A 21630-nucleotide genomic window follows, 5' to 3' on the forward strand; every position below is an offset into this window, starting at 1 on the left:
ATCCTCCAAGCAAGCCTTTGAAGAAGTCGTAGTTCTGGGAATGGGTGTTTCTGTTAAACCCAGGTGAGATTTTTTTTCTTTCATTTTATGAAATGCCACTCTTAAAATATTTACATTGCAAAAATACTCCACTTTGCCTACAAAAGCTGTGCTTGGCACGAACCTCCTTCAGCCAGGAAGGGGCTGAGGAGCCCTTCTTCCCCTAATGCTAGGCACTATCATGCTGCTGGGGCCTGGTGCTGTGTGCCCTGGGGGGCGGGCTCTGTATGTGGCAGCTTCTAAGTGGGGCGTGAGGGACTCCACCACTCTCGCTGGCAGCTTGGTGAGAAGCCCTTCCTGCTCTCCCAGTGATGCTGTCACTGTCTGATTATGGCTGCTGTTGGCATTGCTCTGCCCTGAATGCTGTCAGGCAGCCGAGCAGCATGCTGGGGTGCTAAGCGGCACAAGCTGCAGCAGCCAAGGAGCCGGGCAACAGTGCAATGCTGCCAGCTGGCCTGGGAGCTGTGGCGGGGGAGCCAGCCTGCCCTGAACGGGGGGAGGGGGGGGTGGCCCTTGGTGGCACACAGCCTCGCTGTGCTCCTGCACACAAAGGAGAGAGGCTGGAGGCGGCTCGGGGCTGCACCAGGGGGCAGCAATCCTTTGGCTGCGGCACTGACTGCGATGTGCGTGCATTATTTTGTTGGTTTTAGGAAGAACAAAGGATACTGAGGTTCTGCTCTGGTGAATCTGAAACTCACAGCTGTAGTTTCTGGGCCTTGTAAAGTGGAATGAAGAGGGGGCTGCACCTAGGGAATGCTTCACAGAGCCAGCTGGACTGTAAGCAATGCCAGCGCTGTCAAATGGTCGCTGCATGAATGATTGACAGCATTCCTCTGTGCAAACACCAGGTCACCTGTGTGCCGCTGCCTGGCAGTGTGTTCCTGGGGCAGCAGTGCTACATCCGTAACTGCCATCGACTGTGCTGCACAGCTTCCCAGGGAGAACAGGCAGCAGCACACTGCACGTGGGGCACCTCGGCCTGCGCGGGTGAGCCCTGGGCAGTGTGCAGCAGTGCCTGACAGCAGATGGAGGGCAGGGCAGTGTGTGCTGCACGGGGAGCCCCACGGTGCCCATCCTCAGCAGGAAAGTGAGGTGAGCAGCAACACTTCACCACAGGGTTTGCAGAGAAAACGTTATTTCCCCAAATGTGTTCATCATTCAAAATCATTCAAGCAAAAGTCTCTGTCTTACTGTAGCTATTACTCATAATCGGAGACCCTGGGTATGCGCAGCCCTGGGTAATTAAGCATGTGCTTTTTCTGCCCTCTGTTTGGGTAGAAGGGCAGCTACAGTTCAGCTCCAGGCTGTCTTGCAGAACAGACAGGGCTGCTCCTGGTAGGGCATGGATGACCCCACTCCAGTGCAGAGCTGCTGCAGTGGCAGCACCGTGGGCGAGCTGCTCCCTTCCACCTTGTGATGCTTTGAGCCTGGCTCAAAGGGAGAGCTGTTGTCAGGGGGAGCTGACAGAGCCCTGGGCTGCTGCTTCCTGTGAGGAATGCCTCCACCTGTTCTGTAGCACGAGCACATTTGACTGTGGCTGTCTATTGGTGCTCTGTGAGTCACAGCTGTCATCGGCAGCATTGCTGTATGCTGGTGTTCCTTATGCCATAACTGAACTGGGCTACAATATGTAGGTTGTTCTGGAAGTAATGCCTCCTATTTTTTCCATGGAAGCTACAACACACAGGCCAGCTGTGCAGCTCTGAGTCCGACCTTGGGTGCAGGCACTGCCCCAGCCCTGGACCAGCACCCCAAGGGCTTTGCAGCACTGTGTCAGCCTGTGTGGGCTGTGCCGCTGCACTGAGCAAAATTGCTGTCCCTGAGGGGCTGCATGGAGTAGCTGACCTCACAGCCTTTCCTTTAGTTCAGTGAACTGTTTAAGCATGTGCTTGAAATGGTACATACGTTTTAGTGCTTTGCTGACCTGGGGCTAAGTGAGGAACTGATAACACTAAACACAGTGTTTCCTTTTGTGTTCAGGCTCCTGCATGAACTGCAGCTTCGCCCGGGGAATTGCAAAACCAGCACAAATGTGCAGGATGACTTTGAGCTGCTCACTGCTACACTGCAGGGACCTGGCAGCACCCAGTGTGAGGCTGTGGGGCTGTGGCCAGGCGGGCAGGGACAGCCTCTGTGTTGCTGCTGGGGCTGGTGGAGAGCAGGGCTGGCTGCCCCCACTGTGATCCAGCCCAAGGAGCCCTGGTAAGTGGGCAGCAGCAGCAGCAGCAGGCAGGCAGCTCAGTGCAGCATTATCACCTTTGTCTTTCTGTTCTGCCCTTGATTTGTTCAGTGAAGGTTAATGTTGCTCATGGCTGTAGGCAGTTTCCAGCTGGAGGGCATAGCACATTCCTTTGCCTTTCCCACCTATCACTGCTCTCACCTTGGGACCCTAGAGAGCTGTCCTCCCACTCAGCAGCATGCAGGAGGTGCCATGTGTTCAAGGTAAGACACCACTGACCTGGTCTGCCCCGCTGTGTTCTCCCCAGCAGAGGGGATGGCTCTGGTCCCTGTCCCCACAGTGCCCAGCGCCAGGCCTCGGGGAGCAGCACCACAGTTGTGCTGTTGGGAAATTCATGGACAATTCATAAATGTGTTTTACAGACAGCTGTTAGTGTGTGCTGAGCAGAGCTCATTTTGTCAAGGAAAGCCAGTTACAGGATTATAGCAGGGCCACTTAAATATTATGATCCATAACATATAAGTAGTGGGCTGAGCGCTGCTGCGTGGTGCTGCACAGACAGCGCTGTGTGCTCTGCCCAGGCTCTCACAGGAAGATCAAACTTGCAGTAAAATGAGATGCAAAAAGTGCTGTGGGACCTGGTGGGCGGTCTGGAGGTTTTGACTCCCAAAATATCACCGCTGTTCAGGATCGTGTCACTACCTGAAGTGCTCTGGGATCTCCCCATTGAAGAGCAACCCACGCACATTCTGGGAGGCAGCAGGTGGTGCCCCACAGCCTGCAGCAACTCGAGAGCCTGTCCGCAGTGCTGCTTTGCTGTAGCTCAGACGCTTTTAAGAAATGGTATTTAGCTGCTGATCTGCAGTGCAGTGCCCAGGCCCGTGCTTCCCTTAGGATGGAAATATGTGGGAACTGCCTCAGCTTCTGGAGAAAGAGAACCTGGAGCCCTCTGGGGTGCACTCAGCCATGCGCATCCCTCCTTCTGCACACTCCAATCTGCCCAGTCTTTGCCTGGGACCTGTGCTGGCAGCTGTGCTGTTCCCATGCCTGGACTGAAACCTCCACAGGAGATACCAGGGTATTTCTGCTCCTTTCAGAAAGCCATCCTGGGAGCCAGAGCCCAGCGTGATGCGGACAGTGCAGGTATCAGGGGAACTTGTGAGAAAAGGCACTGTCTGAATAAAAAACAAATGTACCCTTGGAAAAGAAATATATGCGAAGTATTCGGGGGATAACATTGTACTTGCAAATAGTTATACTTTTGAGGAACTTTATATGGTAGATGGACCAACTGCAGTATGGTTAGTCACGTACTTAATGCTATGGGAATAAATATGTGCTGATTCAGAGCCTGTGCTCGTGCCCTGTGGAGGGGCAGCACGGCTTCCATCTCAGCCCTGCATGCAGCAGCTCCGTGTGCCCCGAGCAGTGCCGGCACCGGGCAGCTCCTCCAGGGGGAGAGCAGCAGCAGCTGAGCTGTGCTGGGAGCGATGTGTCACCGCAGCTCATGCCAGACACACAGGGGTGTATGTTTGCAGTGTATGGTGGAATGTTTTGTGGATGCTAAGCAGCAATTAGAGTCTTCCTTTGAAATCGATTCATTTCACACTGTCATGGTAGCAGGGAGGATCTTATTGAAACTGTAGGATTTTTAATATTATTACGCTAAAGACTCTCTCAGTATCGGTGTCTCCATGGAGGGTCATTAGTGCACTGTAATGGGTAGCAACTTCTCCAGTTCAGGAAATCTTGTTGTATTCGTAATGGGACTTCTGGGGCATATATTATGTATGGGACGTATATTTCTCATTTCCACCAGGCATCATCTTTCCTTCTCTCTAAATTATTCTCCAAATAAAAAATAAAAAAAAAATCTTTCCCCTCAAAAAAGATGTATTCCTTATATCTCTCTATTTTGTTTTAATCTTTGAATCCAGAAACTGCTACCACCAGGGCTGTACACACTGTATAGGGGAGTACTCAGCTGCACAGTGAGGGAAGGCCATGGGGCCCAGCTGTGCTGGAGCAGGAGTGCCATGTTCTGGGGTGCACAGCCCTGGGCATTGCTGCCTGCCTTGTTATAAAGGTTCTCACCACACCTTCACTGACCTTTCTTACTGTGCATTGCACCCACTGCTCCCAGACCAGACTGAGGACAAGAACCGGTTGCTGCCCTCTTCTTTGATTCTCCTCCAGCTTAATGCTTTCCTCTGTACTGCACTTTGCTTCTCAGCTCTGCTTATTTTTGTTTCATTATTTCTTTCCCTTAGTTTTTTCAGTGCTGCATTAAAGGCTGTTGATGTTGGCCTTACACCAGCGTTCTACTCTGTGGGTTATTACCCCCTGCAAGAACGGTGCCCAGAGCTGGGTGCAGGAGAGCTGTGGCATTACCCTATGGCTGTCGGTGTAAGCCGTGCCGCGGTTTGCATCAGCCGCAGACTCAGTGCATTCTCAGTGCTATCGCTGGAACGTGACAACATCGAGCCCAGCAGAGCTCCGCAGCAGCTCGTGTCAGGATGCCTCCGTGCTGCAAGGTTGCGCGCCCCGTTTGGTTGCGGGCTGCGGCGGGCGCCAGGCGGATGGCCGAGGTCGGGTCAGACCGGAGCCGTTCGACCCCGGGGGCGCGACCGCTGCCCTGCTGCCATCGGCCCGGTGATGCTCGAGGGCACCGCGCACCTCGGCCCCGCTCCTCCCGGCGACAGCCGCGCGCGGGAGCCCGAAGGCTGCATCTCGCGGTGGGGTGAGGACACGAGCGAAACGATTCCGAGACCCCTACCAAGCGGACGTCGACAGACGCGTCGTTCTCTTCAGAAAGTTTATTTTTTAGCAACGCGGAACTCCCGGCTTCCCGGACCGACGGGGCACGGCCCTCGGGTGGGCCGCAGCGGACCTCCGCGATCCGGGGTTCCCATGGGTGGGGCGGCCGTCGTTTCAGCGGCGCGCCGGTCCGGCTCCGCGCGGGCGCGGGGAGAGCAGCGCCGCACGGCCGCGGTGAGTGCGGGCGGCTGGCGCGGGGCGGCGCGGGGCCGGGGCGGGGGGCGGCGCGGGGGCGCGGATCGGGGCGCGCCGGAGCTTCGAGGCGCGGAGGAGCTGCTCCCGGGCGCCGGCCCGGGCCGCCGGTGTGGCCCTGCTCGCCGCCCCCCGCGCTAGGCCGCTCCCCCGCCCCCGCCGCTCCTCCCGCCGCGCTGCCCCCGCCCCGCCGGGCGATGAGGAGCTGCTTCTGCCTGCGCCGAGGGAGCCGCGAGCCGCCGCCCGCCGCGCGGGGAACAGTTAAGTGTCCCCGGCCCCGCCGCCGCCGCCCTCGGCCGGCCCTGGTCCGCCGCGCTCCGGGAGGGGAGGATAGGCGGGAGGAAGGGCTGGGCCTGCTGAGCGCTCGCGGCTCCGCGCGAGGCCGGGCCGGGGCACGGGGGAGCGGAGCCGCCCGCGGCCCCCGGAGAGGCGCGGCCCTGGGCGGAGGCCGGAACCGTGGCCGCGGCGCCCCCCGCGCGGGGCCGGGCCCGCGGGACGCCGCCGTGCTGCTGGGCGCCGGGCGCGGCCTGCTCCGAGGCTCGGCCCGAGCCGGGCTGCTGCTGCGCGGAGCGGGGCTGCGGGCGGGACGCCGGCCCCGGTGTGTTGGGGAGTTCGCTGCGAATTTTGTTCTCGGCTGGTTAGGGAGAATTGCAACGGCGCTGCGTTATGTGGTCTTTTGTGCGAGCATTTACGGCGCGGGTTTGTTTGACCGTTATTGTTTTTTTTCACCTGTTCGCAGAGGTTTCTGCACAGCTGAAGGTGATCGGCGTGCGGTGTCTCTTTGCCATCCCAGCCGGGACGGGGTGCTGAGCTGCCCATGCTCCGTTTGCTCCCCTCCCACATTCCCAGCACTCAGCGTCTCTCTGTAGTGCCCAGGAAGGGTCATAGGGACCCTCTGAGCTTCACCCCCTCCCGTGCATCCTCCGAGCTGGGACAGTCACAGCTGGGTTATGATAGCGTAGGGTCTTAGGAGGTGTTCGCTGCCGGGGCCGACAGCCGTGTACCTCCGTCCTGTGTTTATCAGGCATTGCTGTGCCCCTCTTTGTGCTTCGATGTTGTTCCTGCAGCTCCTGGCTGAGGCGGCCTTAGCCTTGAGATGTTCTGAGGTGAAGCCTCAGTTTGAGCTCTTGAAGGTGTAAGATAAATACAGAACGTTCTGGTTCATGATGTGCTTCTCTGAGTGAGTCCCAGGCTTCAGGCCTTGCAGCCCCCAGGTGCAGAGATGGAAATAAATGACCCAAGTATCACTGGAACCCTGGGGAAGGTCATCTGTGTGTGTGGAAATCTATTTTGGGTTGAAATAGGATACCTCACAAATGGGTGTCCCCAGTTAGAACTGCTGCGCAGCAACTCGAGAGCTCCGCTTTGCTCTGTCCCAGACTTCTGTTCCATTCAGGTCCATCACAGCTAATGGGGCTCTAGCAGCTGGTGCAGGGACAGCTGTGTGGAGAATGGGAGTTGCAGGTGACTCTTGATGAACCTTTGTTTGGGTGAAAGATGACCCTGAATTTGTGTCTGCTTGTGACTAATGTGTGTCCAGGTCCCTAGTCATGTGTTCTGCCATTGGCTCCTACTTTTTTTGACCCAAATGTCAGTAGTGTGTGCAAACAGCCATGCTGTGCCTTGAGATCAGAGTGATGGAGCAGAACCAACCTGTGTGGATGAGTTTCCAGCAGCACCTGCTCTGATTTGGTGGGATGTCTCCTGCGCAGTACAGGAACATACTGAGGTAGTTGGTGTTTGTTTGTTCCAGTTTTGCCTTAGCCCATGCTTTTGATGCCAGCAAGCTGACTTGTGCAGTTGACACAATAGAGGGGAGGGATGCCATCCAGAGGGACAGGCCAAGTGCAAGGTGTTGCACTTTAGTCAGGGCAATCCCAGATACGAGTACGGACTGAGAGAAAAACTCCTCGAGAGCAGCCCTGTGGAGGAGGAGTTGCGGTTCTGGAGGATTAAAAGCTGACATGAGCCAACAGTGTGTGTGTGCAGCCCAGAAGGCCAGCAGTATCCTGAGCTGCATCAGCAGAGGGGTGGCAGTTGAGTAAAGGAGGTGATTGTCCCCCTCTGCTCTGCCCTTGTGAGGCCCCATCTGGAGCACTGCGTCCAGGCCTGTGACCCTCCATACAGGAGGGATGCAGAGCTGTTGAAGTGAGTCCAAAGGAGAGCCACAGAGACGATCAGAGGGCTGGGGTACCTCTCCTATGATGATGGGTTGAGGAAGTTGGGCTTGTTTAGCTTTGAGAAGGGAAGGCTCGAGGGAGACTTCATTGCCATCTCACCAACTTTTTCCAGTCTGATCGTGATAGGACAAGGGGGATGGCCTTGAAATCTTAAAATAATATAGGTTTAGGTTAGATATTAGGAAAGAATGTTTTTATTCAGTGAGCTTCTGGAACAGTTTGCTCAGAAAGGTTATAGATGCTCCACCTCTGGGAGCATTCAAGGCCAAGGTGGATAGGATCCTGTGCAGTCTGATCTAATGGTTGGCAACCCTGCCCATGGCAGGAGAGTTGGAACTAGATGATCTTTAAGGTCTCCATTCTGTGATGTTCTTCTCTGTAGGACGAGCAGGTTGGTGCCAAAGCACAGGGCTTACAGTTGCGAGAAGAACAATGATGCTCTTCTTTCTCCCAACTCCATTTAGCCTCAGAATCTGGCCTGGCTCCCTGCATTGTGAGGCTTCTACAGCACATACATCAGGCACTGGCTACTCATCTGCCACCCACTCTTGGTCTTGCTTCTTGAAAAAGAGCACGGAGAAGGAGAGCACTCTGTGAGCTCAGTGTAATGTGTGGATTTCTGGAGCTGCACTGCTGTGTGTGTGTCCCCACCGTGACGCAGCAGTGCGGGCGGTTGTGTCACCAGGGCACAGTGCTCCACTCCAAGCAGATAGTGAGGCCAGCAGGAAAGTGTGCCTGGGATCATCAGAGATGAGCAAGCAAGGAAACAGTTGAGAGAGAGCACAAAGTAGATGTAAAGGGAGAGCTCAGGGGCTGCGGCAGTGAGGCCTGGCTCTGAGCACTGTGCTGGGGACTTCTTGTATGACATGGTGCTGTGCCTGCAAGTCACGGCTTCCAGCCTGTGCCTGTGGGGGTGGGCAGGAAGCCGCCACTGGTGCGTGCTGCAGTCTTTGTTCTGTGGCTGTTCTGTGTGGAGTGGAGCGTCCTTGCACACAGAATGCAGGGAGCTGGGGTGACTGACCCATGTGGAGCCTGCCTGATGTGGGCTGCCCTTGGAGCCGTGGTTGAAGCTTTGCTGCTGAGGGACTGGGGGTGGTTTTGCTGCTTTTCAGGAAGGTCAGCTTCTGATGTTCCTGAGGCCGCTTCAGAGTGGGAATCTCTCTGTGCCCCGGCCAGTACTGCACTCAGTGAGTGGGCCTGAGCAGGGCCTCTTCCTGCCCAGGACTGCGTCCGGCTTCCCCAGGCTGGGAGCAGGAAGTGCCCTGCTGCTGGGAACAGCCTCCAGGGAATGTGCTTTGAGCAGTGCAAAAAATGCTGTGCTTGTTTTTGGGGCTGTGCCCAGATTTACCCTGCAGGGGGGTGGTGGGGCTCTGGGGAGCACTGGGCCGTCCTTGGTTGTCAGCTGAGTCCTCAGGCACTGCCACACTGCAGGCAGGTCAGCGCTGTGGTGTTTGAAGAGAACTTCCCTAAAACAACAAGCTATCTAATGGATGTATTTATAGAATCTTGTTCCTTAATTTAATCTGCTTTTTCACTGTTTGTTTTTTATTTTTAAGTTCAAAGGTGTGATAGCAAAGAAACTAAACTTTGCAGGCGCCTGAGGGGGAGCTGAAATGTAACTCATGGTCTGCATCAGCCCGAAGCTCTGCTCTGACCTGTTCCGAGTTCAGAAAAACATTTACCAAGCACGCAGGCCGGTTCCTGCTGCTCTGCACCAGCTCCAGCTGCATCCCAGTGCCCCGCGGGTGAGAGCTGCCCCGCTGTGCCGCACAGCTGGGGTCAGCCGGGTGCCATCCTGCAGGGTGCCATGCTGGCTGGTGGCACCACCAGCAGGAGGCTTCGTGTGGGCCCTGACCGAGTGTGTGTCGGTGCGTGTGCTGGGTGCTCACCCAGGTGCTGGGGTAGAGCTCTGTTGGTGGTGGTCTTTTTACCACATGCTTGCTCCCGCTGCTTTGTAGGCTTTAGGCAGTCTGGTTTGGTTGTTTGTGTGGCGTTGTTATTTACACAGGCCCCAGATTTGCTCTTTTTTGTTGCCTGCAGCACCGTGTTGGTTCAGACTGGGCATTGTGAAGTGTAACCCTGGTCCTGCTGGCACCAGCACTCACCTCTGCCTTTTTAGAAGCAGTAAGTAACCTGCCATCTCTGCAGCCTTAGTGCTGGGCTTGGTCCCCCTGAGGAGACCCTGCCTGCAGTTTGTCTGCCTGCCCGCCTACAGCAGCGCTTGTGCCAGGTGCTGCTGTTGGATCTGCAGTGCTGGGGGGTCTGGGGCAGTCCTGCCCAAGCCAAGGGCCCTGCCCTGCTGCCGCTGCAGGAAGATGTGCCAAGGCAGAGGCACCTCTCCTCTCCCATGAGCTCTTCGGACAGCTCTCCTCTCCTCCTGCTTCCAGCAACAGCATTTCTCCAAATGGGTTGGTTTCACCTGCTTCTCTCCCTCTTTGTGTCGTCCTCTACCCTGAAGTATTCGGTGCTGTTCTGCCTTGCTCATGGGAGATGCTCGGGCTCCTTGAAGGCCTCTGTCTGCTTTGCATCGGACCATCCTGTGCTGCTTCGTCTGTGTTTCCCTGGCGCTCAGGCACTCTGCCACGGGCACAATTTCGCATACAGACACATTTGTGCTGCTATGCGGCCGTGGCTTGGTTCAGGGGGGTGTGGTGGGGATGAAGCCTCACAAGAGCCCTCATCGTGCCCAGTGCCTGTCATGGGTGGGAGCCTTATGCTGAAGCCATGGGGAGCGGATTTCTTGCTGCTTAAAATAGTAGAGCAGCTTCAGCCAGCCTGAGTCAAGAATGGAATTTGTTCTTATTTGGGAGGGAAGGGATGAGCTTGGGTTTTCCCATCGTTGCTAGATGGAGACCAGCCCATGCAAAATATCCTGGAAGTGATAAAATTAATCTCAGAAGTGGCTGCTGACCCAAATTCCAAACCAGTTGGGCATTGCACAAGCGTGTCATCTTATCAGAAACAAACGAAAGCACAGAAGGTGTGTCTGCCTGATCCTGCGTTTGACTTGGCAGCCCATGGTTTTCGGGCACAGGCGCTGTGGCACGCATGTGGGCTTCCAGTGCTCTGTTCCTCTAGGGAGTGCATGCTCTCAAGCAGCCCCTTAACTCTGCTGCTTTCTTTCAGGATCAGTCCACAATGCCTGAAGTGCGAGATCTCTCCGATGCCTTGCCTGATGTGCCAATGGATCCCATCACAGGGGTTGGTGTGGTTGCGTCCCGGAGCCGCGCGCCGACAGGCTATGATGTAGTAAGTAGAGCTAGTTTAGCTGCTGTTGCAAATGCTTTGGTTCTGTACTAATGAAACTTTACTCTGCTGGGAATAGTATCTCTTCCAGCCAGGATTTGCCATCAGACATGTTGTAAGAAGTAATTTGGTGTCTGCATGCCCACCTTGCAGCCCAGGGTGCTCAGCAGTGCTTTCCATGGAAGGAGGTCTGTAGGTGCAGTTGTGCAACTTTGTATGTGCTTCTCCTCCAGAGCATAATTACCTTGAGGAGGGGCTCTGAGAAACAGCTGGCTGCTGTGGCATGCAAATTTAATAATCCTAGTAACTGCCATCCTGAAGGATTCCTAAGTATCGCGCAAATTACATCTCCAAATAAATGGATCCCGCATCAGCTGTTTAATCCCACATATCAGCACAGCATAATAATGATGAGAAGCTCCAGATTGGGAAGCAAAGAATTTCACAACCAGCTGAAATTGCGAGGGCGATTTTGATGGACAGAATGCAAACCTCTAAATTAAGCTTTGGCAGGAGGCTGGGCGGCAGGAAAAGGCAGCTGGATCCAGTGGAGATGAATATGTGAATGGATAGATGGAGGTCATTGTTTAACAGCTGCTTGTTCCCTGGATTAGTTGCTGTATAACCAACAGGGTGATTTTATTTGCCTATAGATGAGTGTCCTAGGCAGCAGAACATCACGAAGTACTGACTTTGCAGAGCAGTGTAGGGAAGGTTTGGCCTATAGCTCATCTTTCTGTGTGTCCTGCTCCAGCTATGCTGCATTGCATCTTGGGTTTCAGTGTCACACAGCTCGTGTAGCTCACATCCTCACAGCCCTGGGTTGCAGTGTGCCCTGTGCTGCTGTGTGAGAAGGAAGGAAATGGGTCGGGCTGCAGTAAGGAGGGGGGAATTGTGAAAAGGCTTCTGAAAGGCAGAAGTTTTTTTGCATTTACTGCATTTTTCTGAGCACTGATTGCCTGTGTGAGCCAGGCTGTGTAATTAGCTGCTTGCCCTGATAAAGGAGCATGGGGCAGTGTGAGAGACACGGTAACAGAATAGCGTTCTGCCTAAATGACCGGGCAGAGACCTCACTTGCCCCAGATAGCATGTGTGGAGTTTAATGGGGGCTGCAGCCCCAACACTGTTTAAACTAAACAAGATAAAAGATTCTTCCTGAGGCTTAATCGGATTATAGTTGTGTTGCAATAATGCTTGAGAATGTGGGTCGCTCTCTCCTAGGGGGCATGGGGAGGAGTCTGTCTTGCTTCTGATTTTTGTCTCACTTTGTGTTTACAAGGAGCTCTCCTCTGACCCTGGGGCCAACAGCTTCTGCTGTAGGCTCTGAGGTGTCTGCTGCCTGCAGCAGCTCTGCCCATGTTCTGTGCATGCAGCAGGTAGCTCTGCACGGATCACAGCTGGTGTCCCACTGTGCAGTACGTGCGGTTGTGTGGCCTTATCCAGTATGGATGGATGCACTCAGGGCAGCACTTCCCTCAACCTCCAGAACCCAGGCTGTAGTGGCTTAAAGCAGGAAGCCAAGCACGCCCTGACCGCAGGTAGCTTTGGGAAGGTCTTGCAGCTCCCTGGGGGATGCCATCTCTTTGCCCCTTGCCGCAGCATCCTGTAGCACTCTATTCCAACAGCAGGCTCAGAGCTGTGGGAATGCTTTTCCTCTTAGCAGTAATGAATTGGGCATTGTGTCGTTTTGTTGGTGGGTTTGAATTCTGTGATGGCATAATAACCAGTTCTTTTTTTCTGAGCCAGATGCATTATATGTAGGCTTTATCTAGTTTTCCTTTCATCTGTGCACTTTCCACAACACGCAGCCATTACTGCGCTACTTCCCTCCCTTCTGCCCTGTGCAGGGCAGTGCCTGGGGCTGCGGCTGGGCCCTGGGGTGCTGCCTGCCCAGGCAGGGGTGGCAGGGACTGGGGGGATCTGAGGGTTTTTTTTTTTTTTCATCTTTTAGTTTTTTTTTCTTTCAGTAGTTTTCTTAATTATCCAAACAACTCATTTCCCTTTCAGTCTGCTTAGGAAACAGCTGCTGGTGCTTTGGCCACATCTTTTAGTAGCTGGAGCACTAAAGAATGCATTTTGCCAAAACATACAGAGTGTGTCTGAACTCAGATTCCTGAAAATCCACCCCAGCTGGCACTGCTGAGTGCAGAGTTGGGCAGGAAGGGTGAGTGGGGACCTTTGCAGCATGGCACAGGCTGCAAGCAGTGCAGACTGTGCTTTTCTGCTGCCTCTCTGGGTGTCTATAGAGCTGTGAGTGGGAATCCTCTCCTGTTGGGTTTCAGTGCATTCTGGAGTGGGAAGGCATGAAGAGCAGCTGAGCTGACCCATGCCTCTGACCCCTTGGTAAGGTCAAGGTGGATGTGCCGGCACCCATTACCAGGCATCTGCTCTTGTCCCCCGTGTTCACCCTGGGTAGGAGGACACGGCTGGGGCTGCCTGGGGCCACAGCCCTTCCTCGTCCCTTCCCCTCAGTGCAGCCCCCACGGCCGTGCCCTCATGCACGGTGCTGCTTGGGTGCAGCTCCACTCCAAGGCGCTGGGGATCCTCCCCACCTGCTGGCGCCCAGAAGATGATGCAAGAACTTCCTCATTTATGTTACTCTGGTTTTTTTCCCCATGAGTTTTCTGACAAGTTAATGCATGCTTACATCTAAGCTTAGAAAAAGGATTCAGCAGGGCGATGCGAAGCCTCAGCACTCAGGATTAATTGCTGGGGATGGTGCCTGCAACTGCCGCATTTCAGTAGAAACAAGAAGGGTTCTCTTGGCTTGCCCTGCCCGTGGGCACTGGGTGCCAGTGAGACCTGGACCCCCCTGTGTTGGTTTCCTGCTCACAGTTCTGCAGCGCTGTGGAGGCGGTTGGGCTGTGTGGGGCAATGGGGGCATCGAGGCAGTGCAGGAGGGAAGTGGGGGCTGATGGGCCACGTGCTTCTCTTGATGACTCGCTGGTAAACTGGCTTCAGCTGCTGCATGTGGTAACTGTGGAGTTAGAATTGCAGGGTGCTTCCCTAAAAGGGTTTGTGGTGTGGCTTTGCTGTTTTTTTATTGTTTCTTTTTGAGGGCTTTTTTTTATCACTCAGTCAGTGTGGGACACTGCTGGGCTCTGCTGCTCGGGGCAGGCACTGGTGGCGGCTCACAGCCCGCAGTGGGGGCTGTTCCCATGTCCTGTTCCTAGGAATGAGCTCATCAGGGATTTGTGAGCAGAAGATGCTGAAATGTGAAATTGTGAAGAGCAACCCATGCACTTCGTTGCCTTTGTGTTAGACATGCATTTCTCTCCTCCTCTTTGGATAATGGGGGGCTCAGCATGCACCTTGCCTCCTGCACTCTGCACGGAGCCTCTGCCCTACAAAATATGGATGCAGACAGTACCGAAAGATACCAGCTTCTATGTCATCAGGCTGCGCAGGAGTCAAGGTCTCACTTAGATCGGTGTGATCATGGCTTAAGAAACAGCAGAGGGGAAGTTTGTTCCTTCCTGAAAGGCACTGGGCCGTTCTGCTGTGCTTACTGTCCTGTTGGACTCCTTGTGGGAGCTGTCAGTGGAACGGTAGGGGAGTGTACGACTTGTTTGCTGTCCCCTCTGCTTAGCAAGCGTGCCCTCTGGGCAGGGCTTTCTGCCCCCAGCTGCTGGCACAGCCCTGCTCTGGCCCCAGCGCCCCTCGTGCCGTGCCCCGAGCCACCGCAAATGACATCTGCTGCTGCCTGCCTTCCTTGTGCATTTGTCTCTTCCATGCAGAACCTGTGGTGTTTCCCTCACCCTCCAGTTTGCTACTGATTGTACTGAATGCAATCGCTGTCACAGCTCCACAACTCATTTGATGTGATGCTTTAATCTGGTTGAAATTGTGTAAAATCACAAGGAAAGACAACGATTTTTGCAGGAGTGCTGTTCTTCCAGCTTCGTCCTGTCAGAAGTGGCCACGGCTGTGGGCAGCCTTGGAGCTGTCACTTTGCGGATAGCTCTCCAGTGCTTTGTCAGAATGGACCTCTCCTTGCAGCTTGCACAGTGTGTGTATAGTGTAGTGAATTCCTCAGTATGCTGACTTGTCCAAACTATTGTTTGGAGACTGCACCAGAGTTGCTGTTTCCTCATTAGAATAGCTTTTGTCAGAGCATCTTTAATCACTGCACTCTCCAGAGACAGCATTTTTAGAACTTTATCATACCTCTGCTTGGAAGTTCTCTGCACTGCACCTTCTGAAGAAACTAATGAGATGCTGTGAGAGTTTGGGCTACCGTTAATTAGAAAGGGTCTGAGAAAGAAGTGCTGCACACACATTAATGTTATCTTGGCTTACATATCTCCTCTATCCCTCTGTTTCTTCTTTCCAGGTTGCACAAACAGCAGATGGCCTGGATGCTGACCTCTGGAAGGATGGCCTGTTTAAATCCAAGGTCACACGATACCTGTGCTTCACAAGATCATTTTCAAAAGAAAATGTAAGTCCTTTTGCTGAGTGTCTGCATGATTTGCATTTGTGCCTGGTGCGTTCTTACCTGTACAATGATTACGGTTGTGGAGCCAATTAGAATTTAAGCGAGTGTTTAGCTGAACTGGGGTGACCAAGAAGGCAAACTGCAATGGCCAGATATTTGTGTTTTGTCTGTGTTCTTAGGGGAAGAAAATCATTGGCAAAATCTGTAATAAAGGTGGCAGAAAAGTGCATGTTTGCATTTCAGCAGCTCCCTTCCATGAGCATTTTCTCTTCTTAAAATGGGAGCTGCATGTTCCAAATGATGATCACAGAATCACAGAATAGCCAGGGTTGGAAGGGACCTCAAGGATCACGAATCTTCAACCCCCCTGCCACACGCAGGGCCACCAACCTCCCCGTTTAATACCAGCTCAGGCTGCCCAGGGCCCCATCCAACCTGGCCTTGAACGTCCATCCAGGGATGGACGGGGCATCCACAACCTCTCTGGGCAGCTGGTCCAGCACCTCACCACTCGCTCTGTAAAGAATTTCCCCTGATGATGGTTCAGATGATGAACCTCTAGCTCTGATCACTTGGAGAATTATGTAATAGCAACAAAGTAAACGCTAGTTGCTGAATCCAGGGGCACCATACAAGTTTTCTTCCTTTTTTTTCTTGTGCCAATTCTTAAAAATTTGCCCACACTGTGCATACACTGCCCTATACTTGTAATCTTCCAGTGTGGCTGTGAAACACGGCTTATTGTTGATTGGTGGCAGCTGTGTGCTCACATCTCCTGTGGAAAGGAGGAGGCCATATGCAGTGAGAGCCTGATGCCTTCTGCTGTCTTCACTTAATTTTTCAGCTGAGGGTAGTGTGAAAACTTTCTCTTTTCCAGGAGGAACTGTTCAGTTCGACAATGAATGCGCTCCATCTAGTGGGTAATTCTGCTTTTCTTGGTGTTTTAGATATTCTCAGGGACTGGATTCTCAAGGGTGTAGTGGTATCATTTTGTACTTGAGCCTTTCCCAACAACAGAAAAGCAACTGTGACTTTGGAGGTGGATCACAGATCTTGAAATGAAAACCAAGGGCTTGTCAATTCCCAGCTTTTGACCTTTATTCCATCCACTTTCCTTCTGTCCTCCAGATTAAAATAAAGCTCTAGAGCTGTGCTTCCTGGGGTCAACAGACAATAACTGTGCAATACATCCTTGAGTAGCTGCAGTAGCAAGAATGATAGCCCAGAATAGGTAGGGAGGATACTAAACCAAAAGATTTGTGATTATTTGGTATTAAGTTTATCTGTGGCTACCTTAAATGCAAGGTTGTCAGAAATAATTACAGTATAGTAGCAACTACTGGCTATCGGAGGCAGTGTAAATCCCCTCAGTCAGTGTCTGTTGGGCTTTGGCATGATTCATCTGCTCAGCATGGTTTGGGAATACACTCCTCATATTTATGAGGAATGAATTAAAGCAAATGTAGCAGGAGGGCTGCGGGGGTCTCAGCTGTGCAGCAGACGGAGGTGCGAGGAGCAGCACAGCACTGCGCCCTGCGCTGGGGCTGAGAGGCAGCCTGCTGGGGCACCGCTGGGCAGCTGCTGCACTGAGCCGTGCTCCCACGCCTGATGGCTGGCGAGGAGCTCCTGTCTTTGGAGGCCCCATTTCCCGAGGGTGGTCAGCCTGCTCACACCTGCAGGGATTCCCTCCTGGGGCTGCTCCTCCGTCCAAGCTGCACAGAAGGTGCAGAAGGTGGCTTAGGATGAAATTTTATATTGTCTTCATGTTTATAAAGGCTGCATACTAACTAAAGTATAGAGATTTTTTCTTACATACGTGAGTGTAGACTGCTGGCAGCAGTGTTGGCTTTAATGAGAACTGCAAAGAAAATCTGGTCTCAATTGTGGAGGTTGTCATTCTGAATTGTGTTTTTAGCTCTTCAAGCCTTGATTAACAGGACAAGGCATCAGTTCAGAATTGATATGGACTCAACTGAAGTTCTTTGTTCCAGATGGCCTGCTTTTCTGGAGCACAGCTTTGTTTGGAGCTAGAACTGTCTTTATTCAGTACTAATTAGCTAATGCATGTAATAACTTTGGCTGTGTCTGCGTGAACCATCTTCTTGTAATGCCTTCTGCCGTTGTTGTCACAGAAGTGTTGTGTTGCTCTTTTAGAAGCAGTGAGAGCACTAAGGTTACCTGATGAACTGTTTCTTTTCTCTCTTCAGAGTCACTTGGGAAACGTCTTGGTTGACATGAAGCTCATTGACATCAAGGACACCTTACCTGTGGGCTTCATCCCCATTCAAGAGACTGTTGACACACGTAAGTAGAGGCTGTTTCTTCAGTCCCATGCTCTGGTGCCTGCACAGTTGGCAGGCCATGTCCTGGGCAGAGGGATGCTCTGGGCATGTCCGCTCTGTGTGGCACAGGAACATTTCAGGGTAGCTCTTCCTGTATTCTCCAGACTCATTAATACTGCCTGACTGCCATTGGCCTGCTTGCATGAGTGGAAAGGAAGAACTTGTCCTTCCATCTTGCAGGGTTGGACTGGGCCAGTAAAAGGCAGAGCTGCCATGCTGGGGGATATTCACAGGCATGTGCTGAAAGCACAGGTTTGTGCACAGTGCTGTGCTCATGCACACGCACCTTTGTACCACCTGCACAAACACAGGCACAGGCCTCAGCACAGACTGCTGAGATGTTTGAGCTTGTTGAGAGAAGCCAGGAAAAATGCTGTCCTCACTTCTGTAAGGCATTAGAGACTGTCTCACAGTGTTTAAGAGAGAGTTCCTAAGCAGTGTCTTCTGTTCCCTGAGACTCGTGGCAGCCGCTGACGCTGTGCTGGGTTGAGACAGCCTGGCCTGCAGCAGGCACCGAGTGCTCCTTGCTTCCAGTGCAAAGGGACCAGGGGAGCAGCCCAGGGCAGATGGCTGGAAGGGTTGCAGGGCACGGGTGTGACTACACAGGGTGCACGTTGCTGGCACCTGTCCATGTCAGTAATGAGATCCAGACCTGTTATAGACAGAAAGGAGGCATGCGAACCTGCTCTGCAGGGAGTCATTCATTCAGGTCTGCAGCAAATTATGACTTTTTTAGTCCCTGCTGAACTGGTTCTGATTTGAACACGTAACCTAGAAGTGAAAAGTTCTGCAGCCTGGTACTGGGTGCCTGACCCATCCCCCTTCCCTGGAGAATTCCCCAACAATGTGCACCCCTGGAGTGTGGGGTAGTTGTCAGCTGCTGGTGCAGTGTTTGTAGCAGTGCTGGTAGAAAGGTGAGAGGAGAATTTGTCCTTAATTTAAAATGCATTGGATTTGCAGCCTGTATAGAGGCACTGTCTGTATTAATGAAGTGGTGCATATCCCTGTCTCCATTAGCATGACTGAACACATTTCGATTGACTGTTTATAATATGTTTACTTAAAATTAACTCAGGTTAAGCATGAGTAATTAATGGATTCTGCTCCTAAACCAAGTTTGCAGCAGACTCTAGCCAAGTGTGGAAGAGACTGAAGATGAAAGCAAACATTCGGCTCTGTACTTGCTGTGAAAGTCGAATAAGAGGCATGAGTTTTGTTTAAAACCGAGTGTTTTGGTTATGTGAGTTTCTGTATTCTCCTCTAAGGGACGCTTGACTTACAGTAAATAGGTAGAACATTCCTTAGTGGTCTTGACAAAATTTTCAGATGTGAAAGCCTTAAACCCTGAAACAGTATCCTAAAATCATTTTCAGACATGCCAAATAAAGGCCTCACTTTTCCAAAGCAGGAGTGGACTAGAATTTAGGGATATAGGTATCGAACGTCTATAAAAGGCAGCACTGTGAACGCAAGGGTGAGTGCACAGCTTCTGTACTGCGACACACCTCACTGCCTGTACACTTGTTGGTACTGGACGGCAGGTTTCCAAGACCAGGATGGATTGCTTTCTCTGAGATACAGATTATGAAACAGGAGGAGCCTACAGAGATAGGACTGCTTGCCATCTGGTGAAGTGAGGGCATATTTTTATACTGGAGGATATTTATTCATATTAAGTTGGAAAGGTTTTATTTTCCAGGTGCTTTCAGATTTTTCATTCATTGTCTGCACTTTCCATTTTTCACTTTATCTGTAAACTTCTGTCATGTCTTTTAAGTGTCTGCACAAATGGATACCTCACCTTGCTGACATTGAGCCCTGCAGATCATTTAGGAAGAGGTGGAGCAGATCTGTATCTGTGTACCAGAACCATGTATTATCCTGTGACTGACCCGTAACTGGATGTGGATTATCTGCATGCAGACAGACAGCAGCCTTATTATACATCAAGTCAAACTACAGATAAGCCTTAACTTTGATGGGCTTGACTTATTCATAGTGGATAACATGGAAACAAGTGAAATTTCCCTGTGATGCAGCATATGGAAGGGCTGTGCAGGAGATGCTTCTATCCTTTGAATATGGCTCAGCTCAGTTCTCCTTTTGGGGCCCCAGCAGTTACTGCTTTGTAAATCTGATTTTAACCCTACAAAGATGCCACAGCATTTGCAGTGGGAGTATCACTTCAGTGCTAACTGACAGTCAGGACAGGTTGTTAGCACTTGAAATGTGTGAGAGTTGGATAGGTGAGGTTTTTTACTAGCTACTCTACATGGCAGCATGTTTCCTGCTCCTCCTCAGTGCAGTTTGATTGGCTGTCTGGAAGCACTTGACAGAACAAACTGCCTGGTTGCTTCAGCAGATACCGAGTCTGCTGAGTCAAATGCTACCTCAGAAAGAGGAACTGAATATGAGAATTATATCATAGAATGGCTTTGGGTGGAAAGGACCATAAAGATCACCCAGTTCCAACCCCCTGCCGTGAGCTGGTTCCCACCCAGTGGATCAGAGTGCCTGGAGTCCCATCTAGCCTGGGCTTAGTATAGGGAAGTATAAAAACCACTTGCCACTTCTTTTGTGGGTGCAGTGCTATCCTATGTGTGATGTCTTGTCTTCTCTGCAGAGGGAAGTAGGAAGTGTTGGTTTATCACAGTGCCCAGTAACAAATCTCACATCGTATACAGAGAGTTCCTGATAGAAGATTTCCTTAGTCATCGAATGGCACTGTAGTGACTGGTGTGCTGACATGTATCTGTTTTTTGGCTCCATTTCCTGCCGTGATTATCTGCCTAATATCTGGAGAGACAATAAATAACATTTATATCCCGATCTTGCATTAAAAAACAAAAACAAAAAAAAAAACAAAAAAAAACAAACCAAACACCTCTGTTCTGGATTGTTTTTGCAGAAGAAATAGCTTTCAGAAAAAAGAGGCTGTGCATTAAGTTTATCCCTCGAGATTCTACAGAGGCAGCCATCTGTGATATCCGAATCCTGGGGAGATCAAAGCAAGCCCCTCCTCAGTACACGTTCATAGGGTAAGTAGCACTACTCCTGAAGCCCGTATTTTCAGATGTAGTAAGGCTGAGTGCCTTGTCTTCCTGTAATTAACTAGTGGGTGTTTGTAAGAACTGGAAAGGTCTGTGTGATTACAAGTGTTACTGATTGTGATGTGGAAACTAGTAAACCTGGAGTCACTGAACCTGGAGGAACATTTAGGCGTTATATTGAAGGACATGATTTGGTGAGTACTATTGGTGGCAGGTGGATGGTTAGACTGGATGATCTTGTAGGTCTTTTCTAGCCTTGGTGATTGTATGATTTTGCTGTTATTTTTTCAATAAAACTAGTTCTTGGTAAGAACTTGGCAGAGCTGTTTATGAAATTTACCTATTGATAGTTGTGCGCGTATGTGGCATTAATGTCTTCTGTGCTGACTACCCAGGGAGTTGAACAACATGGGCATTTGGTATCGGATGGGCAGAGTTCCCCGCAACCATGAATCTTCACAGCCTGCTGCTCCTTCCCAAGCTCCATCTCCAGCACCAGCTCCCAACCTGCCAAGGTGAGTTTTCTGCTTTCCAGCTCTTTCTGCTTTGTGCAGTGTGGCATGGTGGAATCAAGACCAGGGGCACTGCCTCAGTTTGAATAACTGTGTGGTATGTTTTATAGTTTCAGTCTACATGTGAGTTACCCTGGAGGGTGGGCCAGAACTGTAGTCAAGCTGATTTGTCTCCTTGACGAAAGAGGAGAAGTATGCATACAATCTGTAATGGGTAGGGAGACAAGTTCTGCTCGTTCTTCAAAATCAAAATCCACTCATGCTTTGGAGTAATAGTGCTTTTTTTGCTGTTTCTTGGACCCATCCCACTATGCTTCGGGTTTTCAGTTGGCATTGTGTATGCAGAGCAGACTGTTCACTTTGCAGTGAATGACAAGAGCAGCAGTGTTGGGCAGGCACTGGCATGGTGTCTGTCCGGGTTGTTTGCCCTGTTATATGGTATCTGTGTGTGTACTGATGTATGCACAAGTATACTTAAGGTATAATAGTAGTCCCATAATGACAGCTTACTTGCTGCATTTCTCTGGAGAAAAGTGTTGTTAAGCAACAAACCAACCTAGACAGATGTTAAACTGAGCGATTTACACTCCTAGATTTGATGTGAAAGCACCGCCATGTAAGATAGGCTTCTACTG

The 21630-nt window shown here is 51.8% G+C and overlaps 1 protein-coding gene across 1 annotated transcript in view; it reads left to right on the plus strand.

Annotated features, from left to right (window-relative positions):
* Positions 1 to 5424: 5424 nt before the first annotated feature.
* Positions 5425 to 21630, plus strand: part of MVB12B (multivesicular body subunit 12B) — a gene marked incomplete at both ends in the record, with an annotated part of 45163 nt that continues 28957 nt past the window's right edge. Inside the window, 6 exons of the mRNA XM_079544750.1 lie at positions 5425 to 5487; positions 10534 to 10656; positions 14987 to 15094; positions 17299 to 17395; positions 20342 to 20471; positions 20879 to 20998. Coding sequence (XP_079400876.1) covers positions 5425 to 5487; positions 10534 to 10656; positions 14987 to 15094; positions 17299 to 17395; positions 20342 to 20471; positions 20879 to 20998 — 641 coding nt within the window. The remainder of the gene's footprint in view (positions 5488 to 10533; positions 10657 to 14986; positions 15095 to 17298; positions 17396 to 20341; positions 20472 to 20878; positions 20999 to 21630) is intronic.

The sequence above is a fragment of the Tetrao urogallus genome, assembly GCF_951394365.1.
Source record: "Tetrao urogallus genome assembly, chromosome: 19".
Classification (NCBI taxonomy): domain Eukaryota; kingdom Metazoa; phylum Chordata; class Aves; order Galliformes; family Phasianidae; genus Tetrao; species Tetrao urogallus.